Source organism: Ambystoma mexicanum, chromosome 1q (genome assembly GCF_040938575.1).
Source record: "Ambystoma mexicanum isolate Mex_15411 chromosome 1q, UKY_AmexF1_1, whole genome shotgun sequence".
Taxonomy (NCBI): Eukaryota; Metazoa; Chordata; class Amphibia; order Caudata; family Ambystomatidae; genus Ambystoma; species Ambystoma mexicanum.
Genome location: NC_090922.1, coordinates 1,388,674,997 through 1,388,700,595, shown reverse-complemented (window position 1 = coordinate 1,388,700,595; position 25,599 = coordinate 1,388,674,997). Strand labels below are relative to the sequence as shown.

At 46.5% G+C, this 25,599-nt stretch overlaps 1 protein-coding gene across 1 annotated transcript in view; it reads right to left on the bottom strand.

The window, feature by feature from the left end:
* Nucleotides 1–25,599, bottom strand: part of PDZK1IP1 (PDZK1 interacting protein 1) — a 175,268-nt gene that overhangs the window by 85,696 nt on the left and 63,973 nt on the right. Inside the window, exon 2 of the mRNA XM_069635393.1 lies at nt 23,430–23,550. Within this exon, the coding sequence (XP_069491494.1) occupies nt 23,430–23,550 (121 nt within the window). The remainder of the gene's footprint in view (nt 1–23,429; nt 23,551–25,599) is intronic.

Below are 25,599 nucleotides of genomic sequence, written 5' to 3'. Positions count from 1 at the left end.
GATTACACAAAGGGACCACAATTACTGTGACTCAAGTAAACACTGACTTAAGGTTTTAGGTAAAAAATATAAGTACATTTATTTTTTAACCATTTGTTATTAACACAACACTTCTATTAATTCAAAAACCACACGTAAAATATACTACAACTAACCAATTCACTTTGTACAGTATTTTCCGAGGCAAGTACCCTGTGTTTGAATGGACCGGTGTTATGAAACAGAACATGTTACCGGGAATACAAAAGCGATCACTTTTTGACAGTTCGGTCTACTAGATAAACGCATATCCGCGGCAAGAAATGCTACCGGGGTAAAAACACACTTAGCACCCGAAATACCCAGAGAGAGTTGGGGGCAAAAATCACAGGCAATATGTTGGTTAGGCAGACAGATTCGTAGAACACACATAGACAGGAATTCAAGAGTCAAGGGACCGGAGCCAAAGTCAAGTGACACCGGGTGCCTGTTGTCGAGGATCATACAGTCGGACAGTTCGAGATTCAACGTTGCCAAGAATACTTTGATATTGTCAAGGTTCAGGAGCAAAATTTATAAGAAGGAGGGAAAAGTAAGGACAAGCCTTAAGGTAGAGAAATAGGGATTTCACCCAAAATTCCTAAAACAGGTCACAGTACCTTTCTCAAAGAACGAAGCTGGTGCCACGGCAGATGTTCCTGTTGGTTTCCCGCAGACCCACGCTTTCCTGCAGCTTCAGTATGAAGAAGGACGATGAGGGGGTCCGCACCACACAGGGATGAGGCCGGCAGCAGCGACAATGAATAAAAGGTGCGCTCCTTAAAAACAGGAGAGGTTCTTCAGGTGGCTATCCGGACCACTACAGCAGTGTGCAGCGATTTCGACCACGAAGGCGACTTCTGGCTGAAGAAGATGAGCTGGTTATCCCCACCAGGCTCAAGGGAAGAAGACTCTGGACTGGATCTCCTCTTAGTCGTTGAAGGGTAGATAGCTCAGGACTTCAGTAGGGTTTCACCGGTATGGGGTAGTTGCAGCAGTCGACCTCTCCTCCACTTCTCGTCGGTTCCTTGTAGTTCCAGTGGCAACTCTCTGACTTCCAGCACAAGAGACCTGCCTTTTATGCGAAAAACCCCCATTCACACAGCCTGGCTGTCAATCACCCAGCAGGGGGGTTGTCCAGCCCCGACAACCACCTTGTCCAATCATGTCAAAGTGCTACTTGGGTTTCCTAGGATACCCTGTGCAGGGGGTGACTACACGCTTTCCTCACATTTAGCCCATCTAGACACCCAGGCGCCCTGAGGAGGGCTTCTAGGTAGAAGCCCACCAAAAGACAGTGAACAAAGAAGACAAACCTGGTTTGCCGCGCAAAGTAAAACACAAGAAGGAGTTTAACAAAAGAAATGCTGAATAAACCGCACCAGAGCCAAATGAAAAAGGATTTGGTCAAGCGGGTTTAAGTCTGAGGCTAACACAATAGCCTACAATATTACCACAGTTATATAAGATAACCGCGGTAGAAATTTAGGGTAGATACCATGCCACCAGCCATGTCTAAATGTTAAAAGAGCGAAACAATGCTCTAGGGGGTACAGATAAAAAGAGTTAAGAGTTAACCCTTCTAGCACTCCATGTAAAATGGTGTGTACTGGATCTGTGGTTAAATTTGACTAAGTAAAGTTAATGGTAACTTTACCCTTTTCTGGGGGACAGAAAAGAGGGGGGGTACTGAAGTGGTGTACTCCAGAGCTCACAATCACAAAAACAGGTCAAAACACATAGCAAAATACAGGTAAGAGTGGGGGAAAAGCTCACACTCTTACCAAGTGGAAAGAAACAACTACAGAGATCCAGAAAAGCTGCAGAGGCACTCACTAGGTAAGGGAAATTAGCCATGAAATTAGAATTCTTCCTAACAGGCAGTATTGGCGCGTGTGACCTGAATGCACATTCGCTTCCACAGCATCGCTGACTCACAGGAGCTGGCATATGTGCAATATCAATTGGGATGTGCCGGCCATGATCATAAATATTGCCATGGACTATGCCTAAACTCAGGCATAGCTTTTCTTAGAAATTACCATGTCAGCTGCATGGGGTACTCATGATCATCATAGTACAGGGGGCATATATTAAATGCCGTCCCTGTACTACAGTGACTTTGCTGTCGCTGCGTCAGTCAAATGGGCATCTTTTGACCTATGAACCTGCTCTGTTCCACGAGCAGAATGGGTGCTGATGATCAGGCTACTGATACAGCAGGTTACAAGTGCACTATGCGTTGGCATGGAGTTGCGACAAAGGCAGATCTGGTTAGCAGATTACCTCTTTCAAGAAGGAATCACCTGCATCATTTTATGTGCTATGTGTTTTATCGTGCCTGTCTCTGGTGATGTATCTGGTGATGTCATGTGGAATGTTTGTGTGTGGATGATAGAATATCCTTGGTGAGTGTTCTATTCAGTGACAGTTACTGCTGGCTGGCCCTGGGTGATGGGAGCCGGTGTCTGTCCACTACTTATGTCCTTAATGTCTTCATGTGGAACTGTAATTGTTAAGCTGGAATAAACTTACATGAAGTAAACATAAAGAGCATGGAACCTGCTTTTTAACAATGGTGACGAGGATGGGATTTGGCAACCTATGTGCCACAAGCAGAAGGACTGAGGACCCTGCTGCGGGGGGTGCAGGAAGGACAAGCTGCTGGAGAAGGACAGACACCGCCCCCATAAACTGTAAGTCCCATCACCCAGGGGCCCAGGGTGCAGGGGGAGCCGGAGGGAGAAAGCCCCATTGTTGGTGGGACCAGCGCCCATAAGCTGTAGGCAAGCAGGGCCCTGGGCAGGAGAAAATGAGCCCCTATTATGAATGGCATCACAGGGGGCTGGAGAGAGAAGGCTTGGCAGGACTATAAAGTCTATGGGCCCACTGCTTGCTTAGTGGGCAAGCTGGGCCCCAGGGGTCGCCAGGGAGAAGCCCTGACATGTTTATGCACGCGCAGGGGAAGAAACAGGTGACAAACCCCCTTTCGTGTGGAATTAGCAATGTATGTGCCAGTAGGAGAAATGACCCCTTAGGGGCTGCACATGGTAATGTGCCAGGTGGTCAAATGTAGCTGTGCCCCAGGGATTAACTGAATCAGTTATCACGTGAAATGGAATCTGTTACTGTGCTGAAAACGGGCGTCATTTGTGAACTTTAAAGGCTGCCTCCATAAGTAACCTGGGCTGGGTGGTGGAGGTGCTAATCATTTTCAGCTGGTGCCAAAGGCTTTTGCAAGTATAATGAAGCCGGTACAGAAGGGGCGTTGCGGATCGTAGCCCCCGCACCAGGTCTATGGCTATTTACTGCAGTAAATCTATGAGTATTGCCCCTAATACTAATGTGCTGACGGTTGAGCACAGGAGTTGTTTTGAGCTCTGCTTCTGCGGTGAAATGAAGACGTAATTGCTTCAGCTGGTGGACATGGCGATGCTATGGAATGCTGCCGTCACAGTGCCCTGGAAATGCTTTCATTGCAATACATCACACCCAGACAAACCGCAAACCAAATACCCTCTCAAAAATACTATCATCCATCTACCTTTTCCTGCCACGAACAAGCAACAGGGCTCTCACCCCATGACCGACCAACCTTTACCTAGGCAACATCACTTACATTCCAGACCCCCACACAAGTGCTACACCTCCTGCCACCTGCCCCCCGCCTACAACAGCGCGGGTGTCCAGGCTGCCACCCTGGAATCTCCAGCAGGTCTCTAGTCTGCCACTCTAGAGAACTAAGACCTCAAAGTCTCCAAAACCATCAACCACAACCTCACATCAACAGGGAGTATTGACTGGAAACACTGAACATCACTCAAACCAACAGAAACACCCATGGACTCAACAACATACACAACGCACCGTACCAAGATGTACAATCCCTCCAAACACATTGAGAGCAGTGGCCACATACTCCCAAAGCGAACATTAGAAACTGGTAAAAACTGAAACAGTATATTTAGCCAGAATGACATCCTCAACCAAGTCAAATATTGAAAACCAAGAGGCAAGACAAAATCCAAAATTAAAAATCACGTAACATAGAAAATAATTTACTCACCAGGTATGGACATGCCACTCCCACTATCACCGGGTCATTACTAGGCGTCCCCAGCCACCCCTTCAACGTCAGCTACTACAGTCCAATATGATGAGAAGGTTAAGAAACCTTACAGAAGGCGCTACCTCCCCTTAAAACAACCCACATAGTCGTTCAAACTTTACCTAGCAAGAGAGATAAACTCATCAACCAAACCCAACTCGAAAGTTAAAAGACAAACATTCTCCTGTACTGCAAAAGCATGGGCACTACCCCGCTCTAGAACTACATCCTAGCAGTTCAACTTTTACCAATAACCTAACATGAGTACACTGCTTCATGTAAACTTCATGGCACCATACATACATTGTCCAAACCATACCAAGCACACATTACCCAAAAATTAACTCACATGTTTAAAAACAGAAGAACACGCATAACCCATGCTAACTGTGAGTGCAATCCGTTACCAAACTCTCACTGACACTCTCCCCATCCAGATACAGATATTGCATATTATGTACAATATTATAAGAGTCAAATTCATAACATGCATTCTAAGACAATAAAATGCATTACCCATATTTTGCTATAAATGAAGCAAAACACCAAACCCACAACTCCTATGATCATAAAGATCGATAGCCATTGCTAGGCCCGATAGCCATTAATAGGCTCCATCACAACTTTAATGTCCATTAGCGATTAGAGCTCCAAAGAAATCCCTACCAGTCCATGTTGCTTCATGCAACTCTAAACGCTGCAAATCCTACAAAAAAAACGTTAGTTTTATCCATCCCATAGAAACATTATGATATCTACATGACCAACATAGTAACACCTTTTTGCAAGCAGAAGTCCATGTGCGAGGTTGCTCTCCACTCCAAACCTGCAATTCCTCAAAAAGGTTAATTCTATCACAAACATGTACTACCGCACATCTCAACCAAACACTAGCATCAAACACAGCCTGTGCAGAGCTCTAATGAAACATGTTCAAAATTAACAGATAAACGCTATAACCAATATTCCAACAAGTGAAAGAATGTACCCATACCCAACACATTTATTTACCTAAGAGTCCATAGCCATTTTAGACCCAAACATATCTAAATGTCCGTCACCATAAATAGGCGTTAATATCCTGCACAAAAATAGCCGAAAATCCTCACCATGCTTATTCACCCACAAGAGTTACCCATACTGGCACTGCCCACGAGTTCTGACCCATCAACATACCCATTCCACATTAGCGAAATTGACCCGTGTATAAACACAAGGGACACATGAGCAATTAGAAAATAGGACATTTGTATACACAAAATGCGCAGACCGCACATATGAGAAAAACACAATTCCCGAACCCTTAAGTGGATTTCCTCGCCAGGATGGCAGACTTTAGAAACTATTACACATCATCCAGCATCAGCAGAGCTGTCATGAACGCCCACCAGTTACCGTGTTCGTTGGCCGCTACAACACGTTTCACTCGTGGAAATGGAGCGGCTTGGCTTCCTCTCAAAACACTGCTATCGTTTTCTGCCAACTCTCAGCTGGAGCTAGCCTGAAGTGTCCCACAGAGGCTGCTGCACGCACCTCGGGAAAGCGAAAGCCTGGAACCAACAATTAGAAAACAGATACTACGGGATCCTATCGACGTGATGACATCACAATACGTCGATCCCACAGGGTGCTTTACTTGAGTTATCCAACCTGTTTTCCTGCCTGTCCATGATCGCGTAGTTTTCCTCGGGAAAGCATTTCCAGAGCACTGTGATGGCAGCATTCCATAGCATCGCCATGTCCACCAGCTGAAGCAATTACGTCATCATTTCACCGCGGAAGCAGAGCTCAAAACAACTCCCGTGCTCAACCGTCAGCACATTAGTATGAGGGGCAATACTCATACATTTACTGCAGTAAACAGCCATAGACCTGGTGGGGGGCTACAATCCGCAACGCCCCTTCTGTACCGGCTTCATTATACTTGCAAAAGCCTTTGGCACCAGCTGAAAATTATTAGCACCTCCACCACCCAGCCCAGCGTTACTTATGGAGGCAGCCTTTAAAGTTCACGAATGACGCCCGTTTTCAGCACAGTAACAGATTCCATTTCACGTGATAACTGATTTAGTTAATCCCTGGGGCACAGCTACATTTGACCACCTGGCACATTACCATCTGCAGCCCCAAAGGGGTCATTTCTCCTACTGGCCCATACATTGCTAATTCCACACGAAAGGGGGTTTGTCACCTGTTCCAGGAGTAGCACTTGTGTGGGGGTCTGGAATGTAGGTGATGTTGCCTAGGTAAAGGTTGGTCGGTCATGGGGTGAGAGCCCTGTTGCTTGTTCGTGGCAGGAATAGGTAGATGGATGATAGTTTTTTTGTGAGGGTATTTGGTTTGCGGTTTGTCTGGGAGTGATGTTTTTGTTGGTTGGGGTTGGCTGTGGAAGTGTGTGTTTCTTGCTGGGTGTCATGTGTTTCTGTTCTTGGAAGGTGGTCGTTTTGATGTGGTGTGTGACTTGTTGTGTGCAGGTTAGGTTTGTAAAGGAGGGAGGTGTGTTGTATCGTGCCTGTCTCGGGTGATGTATCTGGTGATGTCATGTGGAATGTTTGTGTGTGGATGATAGAATATCCTTGGTGAGTGTTCTATTCAGTGACAGTTACTGCTGGCTGGCCCTGGGTGATGGAAGCCGGTGTCTGTCCACTACTTATGTCCTTAATGCCTTCATGTGGAACTGTAATTGTTAAACTGGAATAAACTTACATGAAGTAAACATAAAGAGCATGGAACCTGCTTTTTAACACTAAATACTAAACATCAAAAAAGCCAGGGTTTTGCAACCTTGCCAGATGGCAATTCCTCATGTCCTCTAGCCAAAAGCACTGAGACTCACCATTTTAAGGGTCTGGCTCCTCCTCCTGGTGAAAGTACCTACTGGGGCCATCTGCATTGGAGTTCTGCGTCCCCGTTTTGTGTTGAATGTCCATGTCCAATCCCTGTAGGGATATGGCACAATGCAGTAAATTGGGGTTCTCTCCCTGCATGGCCATGAGCCAACTGAGAGGTCTGTAGTCGGTATGGACAATGAAGTGAGACCCACAAATGTAGGGCTTGAGCATGCGTACTGCCTAGACTTCCGCAAATGGCTCCTTCTCAATGGTGGCCCTGCTGAACTCTCTCTTGGTCAAGCGCCTACTTAGGAGGCACAAGGTTATTCTACCCTTCAGAATTCTGCTGTGCTAACACGGCACCAATGCCAAATACGCAAGCATCTGTCTGTATAATAAGCTCTTGGCCAAAATACAGGATCTTCAGAATAGGGGCCTGGCACAGGCCACCCTTCAAGCTCTGGAAGGATGACTGAGAGGCAGGGGTCCAAGTGACCTTTTTTGGCAGCTTCTTTGAGGTACGTCATTCAGGGGAAGGGCAAGAGTCCCATACCCCTTCATGAAGGGCCGGTAATAACCCATGAGGCCCAGGAAGTCTCTCACTTGAGTCTGGGAGGTGGGGAGATCCCAGTCTATCATAGCCTGGACTTTGGCCTGGAGAGGCTGTTTCATACCGCCACCGACTTGGTGTCCTAGGTATGTTACAGTACCCTGTGCCATCTGTCATTTGGATGTCTTGACAGTCAAGCCAGCCTTCCGCATGGCTTGAAGCACCTGCTCCAGCTGGGATAGATGATCTTCCCAGGTACCACTGGCACCAGTCTTCCAGCCACATTAGGACCTGTTTACCATCCTCTGGAAAATCTCAGGGGCATTCTTGAGCCCAAACATCATAACAGTGAACTAATAGTGGCTGTCCAGAGTGGAGAATGCTGACCTCTCTTTTGCAGGGTTGGTCATACTGAACTGCCAGTGCCCGGCCGTGAGGTCAAAGGTAGGACACTAATACACAGGGAGGGATGTTCATACCAGTGGTTAGTCCGAAGATTTTTAATCATTTTGCATACAAAATCAATTTGTTTTATTACAGTATCTTGTTCAAAGAACTTGAGATTAAGTGAATATTATTTGTCTTGATTCAATCAAGCTTTTTAATTAGTTTGAACATTAGTCTAAATTCACAATGTGCATAATCTCTACACAATATTGCAGCATGATTCAACAAAGGCTTGCATACCAATAGTATTACAAATGTGTTAAAGTGATAGGCTGGTGCGAGTAGCCTAGTGTATACATTATTTTAAAAAAACACAACAACAACACAAATAAAGTGACAAAGAGCATCTAAAAGGTTGAAAAGTTAATTTTTGCGATTAGTCTAGGGTCAAAGGGGCAGTCAAAGGTACTCATGAATCAGTCAGCGCCTAACGGTCGATTAGCTCATCTGCCCGAGGGATGTGGCGTGCATCTCTCTTCATGACAGAGTTGAGCCCCTGATAGTCCACTTAAAAGCAGGCAATGATCTTCCTGCTATTTGCCTTTTTAGGGACCGGTACCACTGCACTAGCCCAGGGGGCTGCAGGAAGGCTTATTCATCCCAAAGACCAACATCTTCCTTGAGACCTCTTCCTTGATGGTGTCTTTGACTTTGTCTGACATCCAGTGAAACCTACTCTTCACCGGCTTACTGGCTCCAGTGTCGATGTCATGTTTGCACCTATCGTTCTTCCCCAGTGTCAGGAGAACAGACCTGCATACTGGTCCAGCAACTGCTTGCAGTCACACCATTGCTGTACGGTGAGGTCTGGGGAGAGTTGAACTCCCTCAAGAGACCCATGGGTAGGCTCTGCATGTAACAAATCAGGTAGGGGATCCGTCTCCTCCTGTCTCATCATCTATGACCAGAGCCATCACTAAGTCACTAAGTCATCCTGGCTGTAATGGAGTTTTAGCTGGTTGACATGAAAGACCTGATGCGTCTGCCTCAGTGTCTTCATATCAATGAGGTACCAACCTCACTGATCTTTTCCAGCACCACACAGGGCCCAGTCAACTTGTTGTGCAAGGCACAGGGCTTGACGAGTTACATGATCCAGGCCATCTGGCCCGCTGTGTACTCAGTCATGGTCACCTCCTGGTCACGCCAGTGCTTCATGAGCTCCTAGCTGGCCTTCAGGTTCTGGTTGTACTTGGCCATCTAGGATTGGAAGCCAAACACATAGTCCACTATGTCGTGGGAAGGAGTTCAGGGATTTGTCCTTCCATCCTTCCTACACCAGACATAGACACCCCTAATGGGATGACCAAACAGGAACTTGAAGGTAATCAACATGACACCGTTCTGTGGCACCTCCTGGTAAGAGAACAAGAGATGTGGCAGGAGAATATCCAATTTTCTCCTGGGTGGCTCATCCAAACCACCTATAATACCCTTGATGGTCATGTTGAACTGTTCAACAAGCCTGTTAGTTTGCAAGTGAAATTATCTGGACCTTCTAATAAGCAGGACACTCATCATTGTGGACAGAACAATTGACAGCTTTGATAATCTAAAATTGGGTAAGAAATGCTAGATGTTGTTAGGACCATTGTTTCTTCATATTGTAGTTTGTACTTCTACAAGTAAGTAACTAATGGTTGGTTCTTTTCCCCTTAAATCTCTGCCCCACCCGTTTTGTACATTGTCACTGCGTAGGACTTTTTTTAAAATTGTATTTGGTAATACATGGTGTTTGTTGTATCATAGTACTATTGTTACTCAATTGACTGTTCTACTTCACTTGTGGCCTGTGACTCTTTAGGATTCACTATTCAGGTGATTTTATGTTTATTGCTTACATTGTTGTTGTCATTTCATGGTACAGCCTTGAGATTGACACAAATAGGGTTGAAACACTTGTTGGCTGTTGACAAATTAGCCATTGTTCTTGATACAGCATCACTAGCGTACTGTGTTCTAGGATTCTTGTTATATTGTAGTCTGGGAGGACCAGGGATGAGCTGGTCTTCTCGCACCCACTGTCATCGCGCAGCGGTGATACCTTCAACAGTATCACAAAGATCCAAAAAGATCTCTGTGTTAGCTGGAGCCAGGTCCTCAGTGGGATATGCAATACCTTTCCCGCTCAGGTATACCAGGGTGGGAATTTATCATCTCAGATGCCTACATTGACTGTTTCCTCTTCTCTTTCCTCCTCCATGTGTGTAGTACTAACTACAGCCGTCTTGGGTCTACACTTGAAGGAGGAATCTCCTTTTCTATATTTCCTGACTCTGCAGGTAAAGTAGCCTTAAGGGGCTGTGAATGCGGATCCCCAGGGCTGGGGGTGCCCTCACTTCTCCTTTCTGCCAAAGTGGATGATGTAGGTGATGAGTTGCCCCCCCTCTGACTTTTGGGTCCTCGCTTGGCAAGAGGACCCAATCCCTCTTACCCTCTTCAATTTATGTTTCTCTAGCCCCTTATCATCTCGCTTGGATACACTCACCCTGGCCTTTTTCTTGCTGTGAGCAGCCACAAACCGATCAGCAGCCTTTGCAAGCTCCTGAGGGCCTGTAATAGTCTTCTCCACTAAAGGCTGGTGTAACTCCTTCTCGCATTCTTTGAGCATACTCTCATATGCAATCTGGTTAAACATGCTGATTAATGTGTCAACTTTGCTACCTGTGACCCAAGCACTCTGATATTTTAGGGATTGATGCATAAATGCCTAAAAGGCTTGACTCCCCTTCTTAGTGAGATCTCTAAAGCTCTTGGCATACTGTTCTGGGGTTTTGCAGAACTTCCAGAGGACTGCAGCCTTCATCTTGGATAAGAAAGGCCTCTCCTTCGATGTCAACTGAATTATGACATCAGTTCCAACCGTCGGTGGATAGCTCATAAGGGCTGCACCCCGCAACTCCTCTTGCAACTCCTGGTGGCGCAAAGCTAACTCCATATTTTCAAAACAGTCAAAAATATCCCTCCCGTCGTCATACAGTTGGACTAAGTCCTTGGAGAGGCTAGGCTTTAGTTGGGAGCCACCAATGTAGATATTTCCTTCTTCACTGGAAGTTTCGGTGCCCCTCTTTCCAGGCTTCAAGCTCCATTGTGCTCAACATCATAGTCCCTGTGCTGCTTCTCAGCCAGGGGCTCGGCAGTGTGCTGTTTCCGTTCCTCCAGAGCTATTATCCTTTCCTCCAGGAGGTCTAGCCTGTTGGCGTCAAGCACATCAAGATTCCCAGTAGGCCTGGCCGTAGCGCGGGAAACCACAGATGAGTGTGACTTACAGGAGGCTTGTGATCTTTGTGAGACCACTGTGTCTGGTGGGAGGAATGCTGAGAAGTGATATCACTATCACTCTTCTCAGCAGTTTTCATGCCCCCCAGGTGTGTGAGCACCATGACTATTGGTTCCAGTTCCCTGCGGGTCACTAAGCAGCCATCCAAACCCCTAGATTCCTTGAAAGCTTGGAGGTCCTTCAGAAGTTTGGCTTACCGCCATGAGGGAGACCCTTCTCTCTGCATAGGTTGTTCAAGACACTTGCTATCAAGGTCTGCACCTTGTTCATGAATGTCGAGTTACATACTTGTAAAAATGTTTTTGTAGTAAAATCTAATGTTAACTACACAGACTTATTTTTGCCGGCTGAGCTTCCCACCTCTGCCACCAGTGTGACAAATTGGATTCTGCCTCACAGCAGTACAAGGATGAGTAGGGGTAAAATGGCCCACTCAACCCTAATACTTCTACAGACCAAAACACAACTCAATCATAAAGGTAACACTGGGACAATCAAGAAATATACCGCCTTTGCCTTTTGTAGTCACGTGGGCCGAGAGAAGGCTATACTCTTAAGAGGGATGTGAAGGTGCACCAGTAGTGATCCAAACAACACAGTATCACAATCCAATATAAAGGGAATGTCCACTCAATGTTGTATAAAAATATAAATACTTTAATAAAAAGCACAATCTGTATGCAGAACGAAAAGAGACTACTTGGCAAAAACCCACCCCAAACGAAAGAACAGAAGAGATGCGACAGACTGGAGAAAGTAGCACTCTAAGTGCAATTCCAGTGGTCGTAGGGAAGGCACTACCATAAAAAGGAAATTGGGTTGCAAACAGGAGCTATCATGACCTAACCAGTCTCTAGCATCCTAGTGGACTGTGAGGGTAGTTCAGTGTCACAGTACCTGAATTCAGTTCTTGGTGTGCTGACACATCAGATTGTGGAAACCCTTGCACCAAGCGGGCCATGAGTAAGGTAGAAAGCGGGTGTTCTATGCGGTTGAACGGCAGCGGTTCAATGATGCAGGTCAGGGCAGTCCCAAGCACGCTTCATAGTTGGCCAGGCCGAGTAGGGCTTTTTCCGCCCAGAGTGGTCGGCAAGTCGTGGGGTTCGAGTCGGTGGGTGGTGGTTGTTGAAGTGGTGATTAAGTGCGCATTGATGTGCTATTAAAGAGGCAGCAGTTCTCTGGCTAACTGGGCCTACCCCCGGTTAGTGTCAGCGAGTGAGCCCCCAGAGCTTAGGTTTGGGTTCCGGTGTCAAGCAGTCGCTTTGGGCCTAGCAGGTGATGTGCTACGCTAGGACATAATTCGGTATCAAGCTAGTTTAGATGCAGTTCAATAGTCTGGCTAATTGGAGGAACGAAGACACCAGCACCCGCACCTTCCCTATTTTTTAGGATCTGGGGAACACAGAGTGACTGGTCTGGTGTGCTAGAACAGGGAGCTGCAGCTGGTCTGGCCCTTCAGGGGCTGTGAGGCCTTTGCAAAGTACTCGAGGACAGGATGCTCTAGTTCAGGGTCTGCTCTTATGGCACGGAAGATCTGCTGCAGAATGTTTGGTCCTGGTCTACAGCACTGGTCACTCCCGATGTTCCCTGGTAATGGTTAGGGGACAGATCTTCCTTCTGTCTTGGACGGCTCCTTCTTCACCTCTGGCAGAAGGGTTTGGACAGAGAAACTGTCCTAAAGGAAGTTCAGGTGAGAATGTTCAGAACACCTCTTCAGACCTAAAGGATCCTTGGGAACTGAGGGAATTCTGCTGAAGGGGTGTGAGACTCCTTCTTTTAAAGGCCCAAGTCCTCGGGTGATTGGTCTAAAGTGAGCTGGCTTAAGGGGACGAATCCCTGCTCCTAGCTGGAGTGGACTTTGACCTGTTTATCTTGATGAAGCAGAGGAGATGGAAAAGGAAAAATGAGTCTGTGAGATAAAAGATGGCAGAAGGATCCTTTCAGTGTCCAGAATACTCCTGCCTGTCCTACTCTTTCTCCCCTGTTCCCCCCTTGCCTTGTCGTGCTCCGAAACACTTGTGTACAAGTTTGATATAAATAAATTATCATATCATATCTCATATGCCCTTCGCTCCTACTGACAACAAAGACCTCTAGCTATGCAGCACCCTGGTGCAAGTCTATTCCTCCTGAATGGGTGTGCTCCTTTGATACCTGCGCCCAGGACACGAGCCCTCACAAAGAGAATCAAAGGGACGCCTGGGTTTCTATCCTGCCATGTGGCAGTATCGGCCCGTCTGACCTGAATACACATTCCCTTCCAGAGTAGAGCTGACCTATAGGAGCTGACACATGTAACGGATTTTAAGACACGGCCCACTCCATCCAGAGACTTCTTCCACTGACACTGAAAGTGACGCACAATAACACATGCCTTTTTATTTTTATTTGAACCCTGGATTCTTTCTTGAAGAGGCACCCAACCCGTCACATACCCACCTTAGCAAACACCCTGTGTCGCAATGGGCCACGAACTAGGCTGGTGTGTAACAAAGAAATATTTATTTATTTTTAGAATTCAAATGAAAATCAGAGCAAAATCTAATTTATGGCAGCAATCACCAGTCTGGTGACAATATAATGTAACATGTTGTAATACAATTAATCAACGTTCTGACATCAACGACATAAATCTTAAATAGAAATGGAAACAAAATCACTTTTTTCACAATCATAGATGGCACTTTTATTTTGCACTCCCCCTGCAACACTCCCCAAAAACCTTCTAACTAAATTCTGTTTGGATGGAAAGCAGTGGCAACAAGAGGGAAAAATTGTTTTTTAAATTCGACTCACCACCCCAGAATCGGAGGCCAAAAATGAAAAATGAAAACCTTCAAATTGAGCAAAAGAGCATGCTCAGATTACACTTGTTACTTGTCGATCAGTTTACACTTGTGGTAGGACAGATAAGACAAAAATGTATGTGGCTGTACTAAAGAGTCAAGGAAGCATACAGGCTACTGAGCAGGGTACTGAAGCAACATGAACACCGATGAGGAAATTGATTTTGGGAGGAAAACAATGCAACAAAAATCACAAGTTGCAGAATTGCAACTTTTTATTTCACACAGGCTTTAAACTGGCAAACAGCTAAGAAAATGGGATTAGCAATCAAAATTGCAAATCGGTTTTTGGGATGGCAAACAAAGACACAGAACAGATAGGATACTGAAGGGAAGGGAAGACTCTTTATAGGATGATAGTAGGGGTTTTATAATGGGAAATGCAAGTCGGCTATGTAAAGGAAAGCAATCAGTTTTGTTAGCACAGTGATCAGGTCTACTGAAACTATATTTTAAGGTTATAACTAGTAAAACCACTCGACAAAATTTTTCCATTGAAGTGCAACAATAATGAATGTGAATTTTCAATGGGGAATTAATTAATTTATTGCAAACCGTACTTGGGACTTACACAGGTAACTGAAGGAAATAAAGAAATATGCTAACAGATATAGACTAAACAGATTCTTCTAAGGAAAGGGTGAACAGAGGATACTGGCAATTTGGAAAATGACTAGGGTTTTTATGGGATTTGAATAGGGTTGGACAAGGGTGCAAGGTAAAAGAGCAGGATATGCAGTTTTGGGGTACTGGGTGATAGGACACTTACATGGTAAGCTTGGGTTTGGTAATGTGGACAGCCATCCGGGTCTCTAGATGGCAGGGCCACATATCTTGTCACAGGCAGCGGGATCAAGAGCTCTGGTTACTGGGTCAGCTGGGCCAAGAGCTCTGGTTACTGGGTCAGCTGGGCTCTCCTGGTGGGGAACAGCTGGGCAAAGTCTGGTCACTGTGGACAGCTGATTGGGTCAGCTGGGCAAATAGTCTGGTCACTGGATTCTCCTAAAGGGATCAGCTGCCTTTCCTCCTTTCTCCCTGGATTGTTGTGATGAATGTGGTTCTGGATAGGTGGTTCTGAATAGGTGGTTCTGCCTGGATGGGATCAGCTGCCCTTGGATCTGGTTCTGGAGTCTCGGAATCTTGCAGGGTGAATTTTAAATGTTGAATTTCCCTGTGTCTCCGTGTCTACCCCTTATATAGGCAGAGTGACCTCATAGAATTTTAGAATTCTGGGCAGAAGTGCTCTGGACTAATCCCTTGCATGGGATGGGCCAGGCTACGGGTGTCACCTCCTCCCTGCGGGCTGATTGGTTCCAGGGAAGTGACCTCACCTTATGAGTGTGTACTTTTATGACTCCCTTTGTCTCACAAGCCTATTTTTCACAAAAGTGGGTTATGGAACAAAACTTCATATTTACAATAGTCGCCATCATAAAAATCAGATAGCCAGATTCCATATTTTACAAGGAATATGCCGGTTCGAACGCCAATTCTGTGCTATGTTGCTTCGCCCTTGGGCATAATTTCACAATTTTCAGGAGATACGCGTTATCTACAATTCAGCAAATGGCTACACATATGCATAATAGTATTTGGCATAGTATCCCCATGTTTAATGTCTGTGTCATTTATGCTTCCCCCATAAATGCATTTTTCCTGCCATTTCAGTCCACCATGTGCCAGAGAGATGCACATGGTCTTATTGTGCTTGTCCAAAAATCACATTAAAACTGTCATGATATCACACTACTGCTTATTCAGATTGCGGAGAAAAATATCTTATAAATGTCCTACATTGTCAATGAGGTGGAATTGCCAAAAATGAGGGCAGTGCTGCCACCCCCACAATCCAAATTGTCTCCCCAGGGTCAGCTTGCACAAGGGTTTCTATGACTCCCCTTTGAAGTCCTCCAGTGGATGAATGAATCACATGGCAAAACCCAGGACTTCACCCGCATCCTTTGTCCTTGGGAGTATTTCTGCCTGGCAGTCTGGGAGAACCTGTAATTATCACACTGACAAGTCCATAAGCACAGGCCACATGTCATTGCAGCCTTAGTCACTGGTAGGTGCGAAATGAGCTTTGCTGCCAACCTGGTTTGACAGAATTTCCTGGGCCTCAGCCAGGATAATTTGTCTTTTGTGGGGAAAGACAGAGCACAATATACATATCTTTGCAGCCCCTCTCCACACATGTACTATTGTCTTTCTGTGTGAGCTACAGTATTATTTCACATTTAGCTTTCCCAATGTCATTTTCTGCTTTACAAAAGCAGATTCACCCATGTTCTTTTTCTCTCATGTTAATTTCACAAAATGCTTTTTTTTCCTGCACACAGATTTCTTTACATTTACTTTTTGAAAGGCTTTTTATAGATCTGGTCAGTTTCTGGACACAGAGATGTGCTTGAAAATGGTTTCTTGGTAATTGACACTGCTCAAGAGAGAGCATCTTTTCTTAGAAGTTCTTTGCAAGTGTTGGTTTATTTAAAAAAATAAATCTAAGCCGTGCAGACTTGAACAAGCATTCTTTTGCTTTTCATGGACTTTACTAATGAAACATTGCCGTTCTGGGAGGGATGACCTTATTTGATGGTGTTCAAATCGAACTACCCAGACAGGGTTCTGTTTTTAAAAGAACAAAACTGTGCGATGTTTAAAATGATAGTAGCACCAATGTGATGCAGTTTTAAATGCAGTCATTTTCCTGTGCAGCTTTGAATGTCTAAACGACAGAACAGCAATGCATAGCCATTCTGAATTTCAGTTGTTTTCTCTGGATTCATGTGAATGAAAACACAATGCAGCTATTCTTGGGGTTGCTGTGTTCAACTCTCATCCCATATGTGCTCAGCAGACCAAATCACAGCCATTTTTGGGTGACTGCTGAAATACAGTTTTTGTTGTAGGGGGTTCTGCCTTAGGCCTTAAATGTACCCCACAATGTGCAATATCAACTGTGATTCCGCAGCCAGAATCATAAGTAACGCCATGCACTATGCCAAATCTCAGGCACAGCTTGTTCTTGGAGATTACCATGCCACCATGGGGTACTCATGATCATCGTAGTTTGGGTACAGAGGGCATATCTTAAATGTTGCTCCTGTGCTGCAGTGACTTTGCTGCCACTGTGGTGGTCGAATGGGTATCTTCTAATCTTTGAACATGCTCTGCACCCCAAGCAGAGCGGGTACTGCAGATTAGGCTACTGATACAGCAGGCCACAAGTGCTCCTTTATGGTCTCCTGGAAGCTGCACACTTCTAATCCTCACTCCTACCCTTATTGGCATCCTCATAGTACCAGTTATTGGACATCTGCTCTTCGCCCTCTATGCCACTGTCCTTGGTGGACTTATCTTGTCCTTTGGCTTTCACTACCCTCTCTTTGCTTACAACACTCACATCTTCTTACTTTTTTCCCTCCTTAACCCCAGTCATCTTTCAACAGTTAACTAGAGATACTTAATATCTGTAAATCTGATTTCTTTGCAGGAAATGAACATTTCCTATGAGCAAAGACTTTCAAAATTCTCAGCAGATTTTAGAAATCGCCTGCAGATTTTAGAATGTTTCGACAGTTCCAACAGATTTCTCCTCTGTTAATATGGCACTTCAGATTCCACAGAAGTTTGAAAAATATTTCTGAAGATTTTCAAAGTTGTACATTTTGATTGCCTCTACAGATAATATACGGTCTAACTGCAATCTGTCACAGCAATCTGCCATTGAATGGCTCTCTGCTTCCTCATTTTAAACAATGGAAGTCATCTTTTCTCTTGATCGCAGCGACATTCCGACCCTTGCCTCTCCTTTCACCTTCAAGCCTGGTCTTCTTGGCCACTCGTCCAAGATTCACAACCATTTGGTGCTCTTTGATGGCTCTCCGACTGCGACAATTCATCACTACAACTGCCTCTGCTGCTGTTGTTAACCTTCTTAACATAACAATATGAACAAATGAATCCCACCTTTGTCCCCACCTTCATAAACCCGCTCACCACTTGTGCTTATCTTTGTGCTATAGCAGAGACGTCCTTCTGGTGAACACCTCCACTGTCTATTGTTATTGTAAGTACTTTCCATTGAAATTGACTTCCATGTACCTCAAATAAATACAAATACAGTAATACAATTCAATTGCATCCATTAAAAGCAGCATGTCCCGATTTCATTATGCCCAGCTAGCACTACATAGCCATTATGGCAATTTAACCCTGCAGTGATAAACTATTCCATTATGGCCACTTAGCACTACAAGACCTAATCACAGTGGGCCTCATTACGAGCATGGAGGTAATGAAAAAAGGAAGGCGGAATGGTATTACCGGCATCGTTAACGGGTCCGGGCCATTACGACCCGACAACCTGCCAATACCGCCACCGCCCGTACCGTGCCCCTTCATACCGACAGGCGGGCGTACACACGCCCCTTTGCGGAGGAAATACCGGGATGTCGGTTTTAGGAGGGCATCACAAGTTACGCGGGCATGCACTTACCGGCATCCCGAAGGTGGTAATTAGGGCCTGCACAAATGCGTCTATACAGGCATCACGGACCACCAATAAATAGCAACCTGCAGTGGAGGCAACTGCCACAGGTGCCCACAATCACCACAGGTGGAGTCAATGGAGTCTGTCCCAGCATAAAAGGAGCACACCCACACACCACACCCCTTCCCACATCAAAATGATACCACTAGTTGTTGCATGGGGCTGGAGGACATGCCTGTACTGCTACAACTACAGCAATAACAACAGGCAGTACAGAGGAGACGCAGGAGGAGAAGGAGGGTGAGACAGGCCCAGAAATTACCACCAGTTCAGCCAGTAGTACCTCGTAGGCAGCCACCAATCCCTCGCATCAGACCCAGTCAATTCAATCTAACCCCTGAGCAGATCCACACCCTGTACCGGTTGGACCGGGACACCATCACCACCATAGTGGACATGATACATGACGACATTGTCAGCCTCATTGAAATACGCACTGCCATCCCCCCGCTACTAAAGGTGGTGTCTGTGCTCCACTTCCTGGCCACAGGCACCTATCAGCACACAGTGGGGCAGCTGCATGGTATATCACAACCACTCTTTTCATGCATGTTGACCCATGTGCTGGAAGCCCTCTTGAAGCATGCTAGCACCCACATATCGCTACCACGGACTGCCCAGAAGCATGCCGACACTAAAGTAGGCTTCCATGCACTGACATGCATGCCCAATTGCGTTGGTGCCCTTGACTGCACCTATGTCGAATTGGTAGTCCCTCATGCCATAGAGGTGGTGTACCTCAATCGCAACAATACCACTCCATCAATGTGCAGATGGTATGTGACTCCAGCAAGATCATCACACATTGTTGTGCCCGATATCTCGGATCGACACATGATGCCATGGTGCTGCGTAACTCCACGCTACCCCGTCACATGGAGCGACATGCTGGACGACGTGCCTGGCTGCTTGGTGAGTTGCCTGACTGGCACATGGTAGTGCATCGGGGTTGTGATGTGGGGGGATGCATACTCTACCTGGGTGGGAATGGGGGGAGGGGAGATGCATACTCCACCTGGGTGGGAATGGGGGGATGCATACTCCACCTGGGTGGGAATGGGCAGTGAGTGGACAATGCACTCAGAGCTAAACACTTCTGACCTGAACCTCCCAACCCGAACATGACATATCACTGCCACACATTAGAGAAATTCCGTACCTCAATGACAACATGCAAGATGCACAACCAGGCCACCATGGGTATGTCAAGCGATGCATGACTAAACATGATTACAACTGTGCCAATGTCGCTATTGTGATTAGTCACAGACTAGCATACACTGCAATTATGGGAGGCAAGACATTGTTCCGCATCCACAGTACATCCGCATCAGCATGCAAGTGAACACCCTGCATCATCTGTACAACGCTACCCAGACTAGCAGACCATATTGCAGTACACAATGCATCCAAATAATCTGTGTGCATACGTACAGGGACATGTGCATGTCAACACCAAATAGCTGTGGCCATGGCCGTGAATCCTAAAGGTGGCAGCTCAGAATGACCCACACATACCTCTTTGTACTCCCATGCAGGTGATGGAGGCTATCCCTTGAAGCCGTGGCTACTTACCCCTGTGCAGAACCCGCATAACAGGCATGAAGAGGAGTACAATCGGGGTGGATGCCGTAGGGATTTGCATGGCTGGCGCAGGTTGTTGTTGCTGCATATGTTGCAGAATGCAAGTCAGAACCTGCGTGACCGCCCCCAAACTGTCACAGATCATTACAGCACAGACATTGATTGCGGCAGTGCTCCCAGCAATGGCCTGACGGATCTCCCCCCTTGTCTCCTCCCCGTCAGCCACATGTTGGCGCCCAATGTCAATGCCTCCACCCTTGACAGCTGTGCCTCCAAGCCAGTGGGAGCAGCAGAGGTTGATGGTGCTGCGGCAGGGTGTGTCATTGCAGGGCTGGCCTCTGGGGTGGTACTGAGTTGGGGGTTGTGCAGCAGAACTGCAGATTCCAGCATGGGGCTGGAGAGTGAGGACTGAGTGGCGTGTTGGGAGGTGGACGGGGGCTTGGGTTGTGTGGACATGCCACATGGATTGTACCTTCTTGGTCCAGGTACTCCTCTGCTCCTATGTCAATGTCACTGAGTGGGGCTGTGGCTGCTGCCTCACCCACTGAACTTGTTGCAGCAGAATGGGTGCCACTGGCCTCCCTTTCCACTGTTGTTGGCAGCTCTGTGGTTGCAGTCTCATCCACTGCTGTGGGGCCCTCATGTGCCGGCATGGCCTGTGCACTGGCACTGGCTTGTACTGTGGGCCGTGATGCTGCCCTGGAGGTGGTTTTGCCAGTGCCAGGTGGTTTGGCCCAGGACATGGATGGCCTTGTGGTTGGGTCTTGACTGCCATCTTCTCCATCGGTGCCTGGGGGGGAAGAAGAGATGCAGGGCATCAGTGATGGTGTTACATGCAAAATGCATGAGATGGTGCTGTGGAGTTTTTCATTTCTCATGCAGTGATATCTAGAAAGGTGTGTCACACAGTGTAGTTTGTGGGGGTCATTTTGGCATTGGCTGTGACGTCTCAATTCGGCAATGATGCATGCCAGGTTGTATGCCGTTGTATTGGGGTTTGTGTGATGTATGAGATGGGAATGGTCCCTGTGTGTTTTCTGTGTGTTGGTAATGGGATTGGCACTCAGCATGCATTTCAGTGTGGCAGGGTTTGGGCCTCCATCTGGACATGGGTATGTTGATGTGTGTGTGATGGGCCATGCATTGTCTTGCCTAGGCTCTATTCCACATCACTTGTGCTATGTCATGGTTTGCCCTACTGGGGTTTGCAGGGTCACTCACCTCCATCTCCAGATGTTGCGGCACCCGTCTCCATCTTCCCGAAGCCCTCTATTGACTCCATCTGGATGGCTGTGCTGCATGTCTCCTCCCAGCGCATGAGTTTGACCGGGGAGTGGGCACCCCTGCCTGTGGCCATGGCCTCCCGGTGATTGCTGGCCAGGATGTTAAGGACCCTGAGGCGGAGCTCGTCCCACCTCTTTTTGCAGTCTTTGACGGTGTGTGGGGTGGTGCCAACTGCAGACACCTTGCGTGCTACCTCCTCCCATATCTCATTCTTCCTCTGCTGCACTTCCCTTTTGAGATTATGGGTGAAGACCTCATCGCCATGGGCAGCAAGGGTATCTGCCAACATATTCAATTCCTCATCTGAGAAGCACTTCTTGCGCAGGTGGGGGTTGGTTTTTCGGGTAGCCTTGGACATGTCCTATTAAATGGGCCTGGTCTCTCCTATGCAGCACTGGTGGATTGAGAGGATTGCAATGGATTGTGTTTTTAAAGATGGCTGCCAGTGCATTTCCCGTTCCGAAGCAATGATGTTACTTCCGGGTCCGGTATTGCGAGCACGGTATTTATATGATGTTATTACCGGGTCGGTATTAAGGGGTGCCTCCTAGGCGGAGGCGGTAACGGCGGGCCCTGTGATGCCGCTATCAGGGGTTGGAGGGCCTTTAGTGGCATGGCGGTATGGCCATTACCGGCATGGGGGTTCGCGCATGCTCACGCACTCGTAATCAGCCACTATTAGCGGCGTCAAACGAGCACAGACCCGCTACTTCCTCCATGCAGGAAATGGGCCCTTTAGCGGGATTCTCGTAATGAGGCCCAGTATGTCTAATTAGCATTCAACGGCTATTTTGCATTAGACCTGGTTAACGCTGCATGGCAGGATTCCATTTTTTTCAATTAGTACTACACAGCCTGATTCCATTATGCCCAGTTAGCATTGCAAGGCTCTGTTCGAATATCTCCATGTACCGCTCCAGGCATCATTTCTGCAAGAACAGTTAACAATGTAAGGCCAAATTCGAGTATGCCCATTGAAATTGCCCAGTTAGCATAAGGAGCATATCTACTTCATGCCCGCCTGCATGTAGAGGGGCTGTGAAGGATGTCTGAACAGTAGAGGAAGCGTTAACATTGCAATTCTCTCCGGTGCATTGACATTATTGGGTTGCAGACTGCAGCGTGGAATGGGGCATGGCTGCAATCCCTGAGCCATGCACTGCATCTAGCAGCAGGTATAGGGACACAGGTGTGGCTGTGAAAGAGAGGATATGCTTGGTATGAGGTACAACTGCGCTGTTTGAGCCACACCCACTTTCCCAGTTCCACTACCAACAACAGGCACTCAGAAGGGAGGCGAAGCAAGGAGGGAGAAGGAAAAATAGAGTGCTGCAGACTTCTTCTCACCATGCCCTATGCATTGCAGCAGCAATGCAGGATGTTGGACAAGTACATCCGGGTGAGAGGAGCACCGCAGAACTCAGGAAAGCAGGTGTGGGTCGTGAAGGGACCTTTCCATTTCTCTTCTTGGCAGTTGGGCATAGTGTCCCACTCTCCTATATCTCAAATATTCCCTCTGTGCTGCAGGAATCCTTTTGCAACACAGTAGTGTGCATTCAAAAGGCTATACACCAACAGCATAGCATATTTATAATGCAGTCCTTAGTCCAGCCGGTTCGGTTTCCATCTCTATGTGCATAACAATAGATGCCTGTGCCAACAGCATGCAAAAGCATATTATAAGCTTGGAAACATCTTCTAATTACACAAATGGGATACATTTATAAAGGCAGCTGCATGACAAATGAAACCCAGAATAATGCAAAACAACAATGCAGGCTGAGGGGACACGTGGCCTAATAGTATCATCTAATCAAAGAACTGCAGCAAGACATAGCACCTTGTACAAAATGGACATCAGTATATCGATGGGCGAGGAAAAAAAATACATCTTTGCTCAAACAAAACAAATGTAAATGGCCGACTTACTGGTTCCGCTCACACCAGATCCTGTTTATGACAAAGACGATGAGCACAAGGAAGAGGAACACAGACACAGCGATGATTCCAGTCAACCATTGTGGGAATTTCCTGGCCCTGGCACTTGGATCTACAGAAAGGAAGAACGGTACAATGTGTTTTATGTCTGATTGGTAAAGCTACTTAATATCCTGGGTTGCATATCTACATGAGTGCAGACAAAGAAACATGCAAGAAAGGGACTATTTAAAATGTATGGCACTCCTACTAAATACCGCCTTTGAACCGTTCAAAAGGGTTTTCACCTTTTCACGTGAATGATTACTGTCAACAGGCCCTATTTGAGATGTCAAGGTTTGACGGCTGTACTTAAGACAGACCTTCATGAAGCAATTCAACTCCACGCTTTTAGAATATACGGCAGCCTGCAATACCGTATAAAAGCCCGTAAATAAGTTTAATATTACCGGTAGTTGTGACCTCACCACTCAGCTGAAACAAGAAAATGATATCACTCCTGGAACTGCAATCAATATCATTTGAATTGTATCGTCAACTTTTCTGCTGCTTGAGCAAGAAGAAAGGGAATTCGAGTTGCACTGCACCACTTCATTAGAGCCTTGACAAGTTACTCACATTCCTTTCTTCGAAATTAGTACCCAGAGAAGGTCAACCAGAATGTAACAAGCATTCTGATTGGCCCTCAACAGTGAATTACCAGGCCGGGAATCCCTTGAATGCCTATGTACGTGGTGGCGTGGCGGCCCTTAGCCAATGAGGAGGCTCGAAACGGGGCAATCCTCGCTCCGAGCCTTCCAATGGCTGGAGGCTGCCTTCCTCCCCATGCGGGGACTCAGGTATGTTTTTTTTGTTTCCTCCACCCCCTCTCCTGCAAACTATCCCCTCCCTGCCCTGCCAACCCCACTTACCTTCCTTTTTCTTTTCTCGGGAGTGAACACGCTGGGAACACTTCTGTTCCCAGCGCATCCGCTCCGGATGGCCACCTTTCCAGGCGGCCATTTTATTTGATTTAAAAAAAACAAATGTGTTCCGAAACGCAGCAGCAATTTAACGGGCCAGGGTACTAATGGCAATAAGCCCCTCGACGATGGGCCAATACTACCCGCGTAATACCCCCGGGGCCTCGTGAAGTAACTATGGGCCCCGGGGGCATTACCTGGGGTGGTATTGGCCAGCCGTCTCAGGGCTTATTGCTACAATATCTTCCTTTGAAACTTTACAGTCATTAATTGGCAAGGAACACTTCATGGTAATGTGTTTATCTTGTCCAATGCTGGCGTTTAACACATGAGAGAAAACATCAACCTGCACGTTATTTATTTTAAAAAGAAAACAGTTTTTAGATGCATTTAATAAAACTGCAAAACAGTTTTCTCCAGCACATTACACGTGCTCATTAGTGTTTTTATTTTTTTTAATTCAAACAGATTCAACATTGATTATAGTTATCAACAACTGCGTGCTCTCTTACAGTAGCTGACTAAGAGGAAATGTTATCAAGGGGATGACAGTGTGTGGCCATGTATTATAAGGAATATTGTCGAACTAAATTTAATGCCACATATTTTATCAACCTCATAAGGATGAAGGGCAGCATCAGTGCTGCAATGATTCATACTTGAGAAGTGCAAGCCTTGCCATGTAGGGGCCAGCGCTAACTACCTGAGCTATCTGCCCGGTTGTATTCAGAAATGTGGGTGATACTGTCAATCACAGTAACTTACTGCATTTTCTATCCGCTGAGTGATGGATAAATATGTGACAAGCGTCAGGGCATGCTTGTTTGAGATTTGCATCGCGATGCAGCCGGGCTCCTCCTGTGCATTGGACATGCACGTTTCTTCAGCACTCTCACTCCCTGTGTTCCCCACTCCTGGTCACGACCTTGACGTTCCAGAGTCTGCCAGAAGCTACCCAACGGGGTCACCAACCCACTTCAAACGTCCTAGTAGGTTCTGTAGTACAATCCAGACCTCACCAAGTTTCTGCTTATGAATTGGAGGCATTGCACCCCCAAAATAATTCATATTCTAAGATGGGATCTGAGTTTAGGAATAATCCTACAGATTGTCATGCAGCTAAATAAGGAAGAGTCTGCATGACAAAATGATCCAATAGGGAAGTATTTATTTTATTTTAATGTGTTCCCAACTCTGGC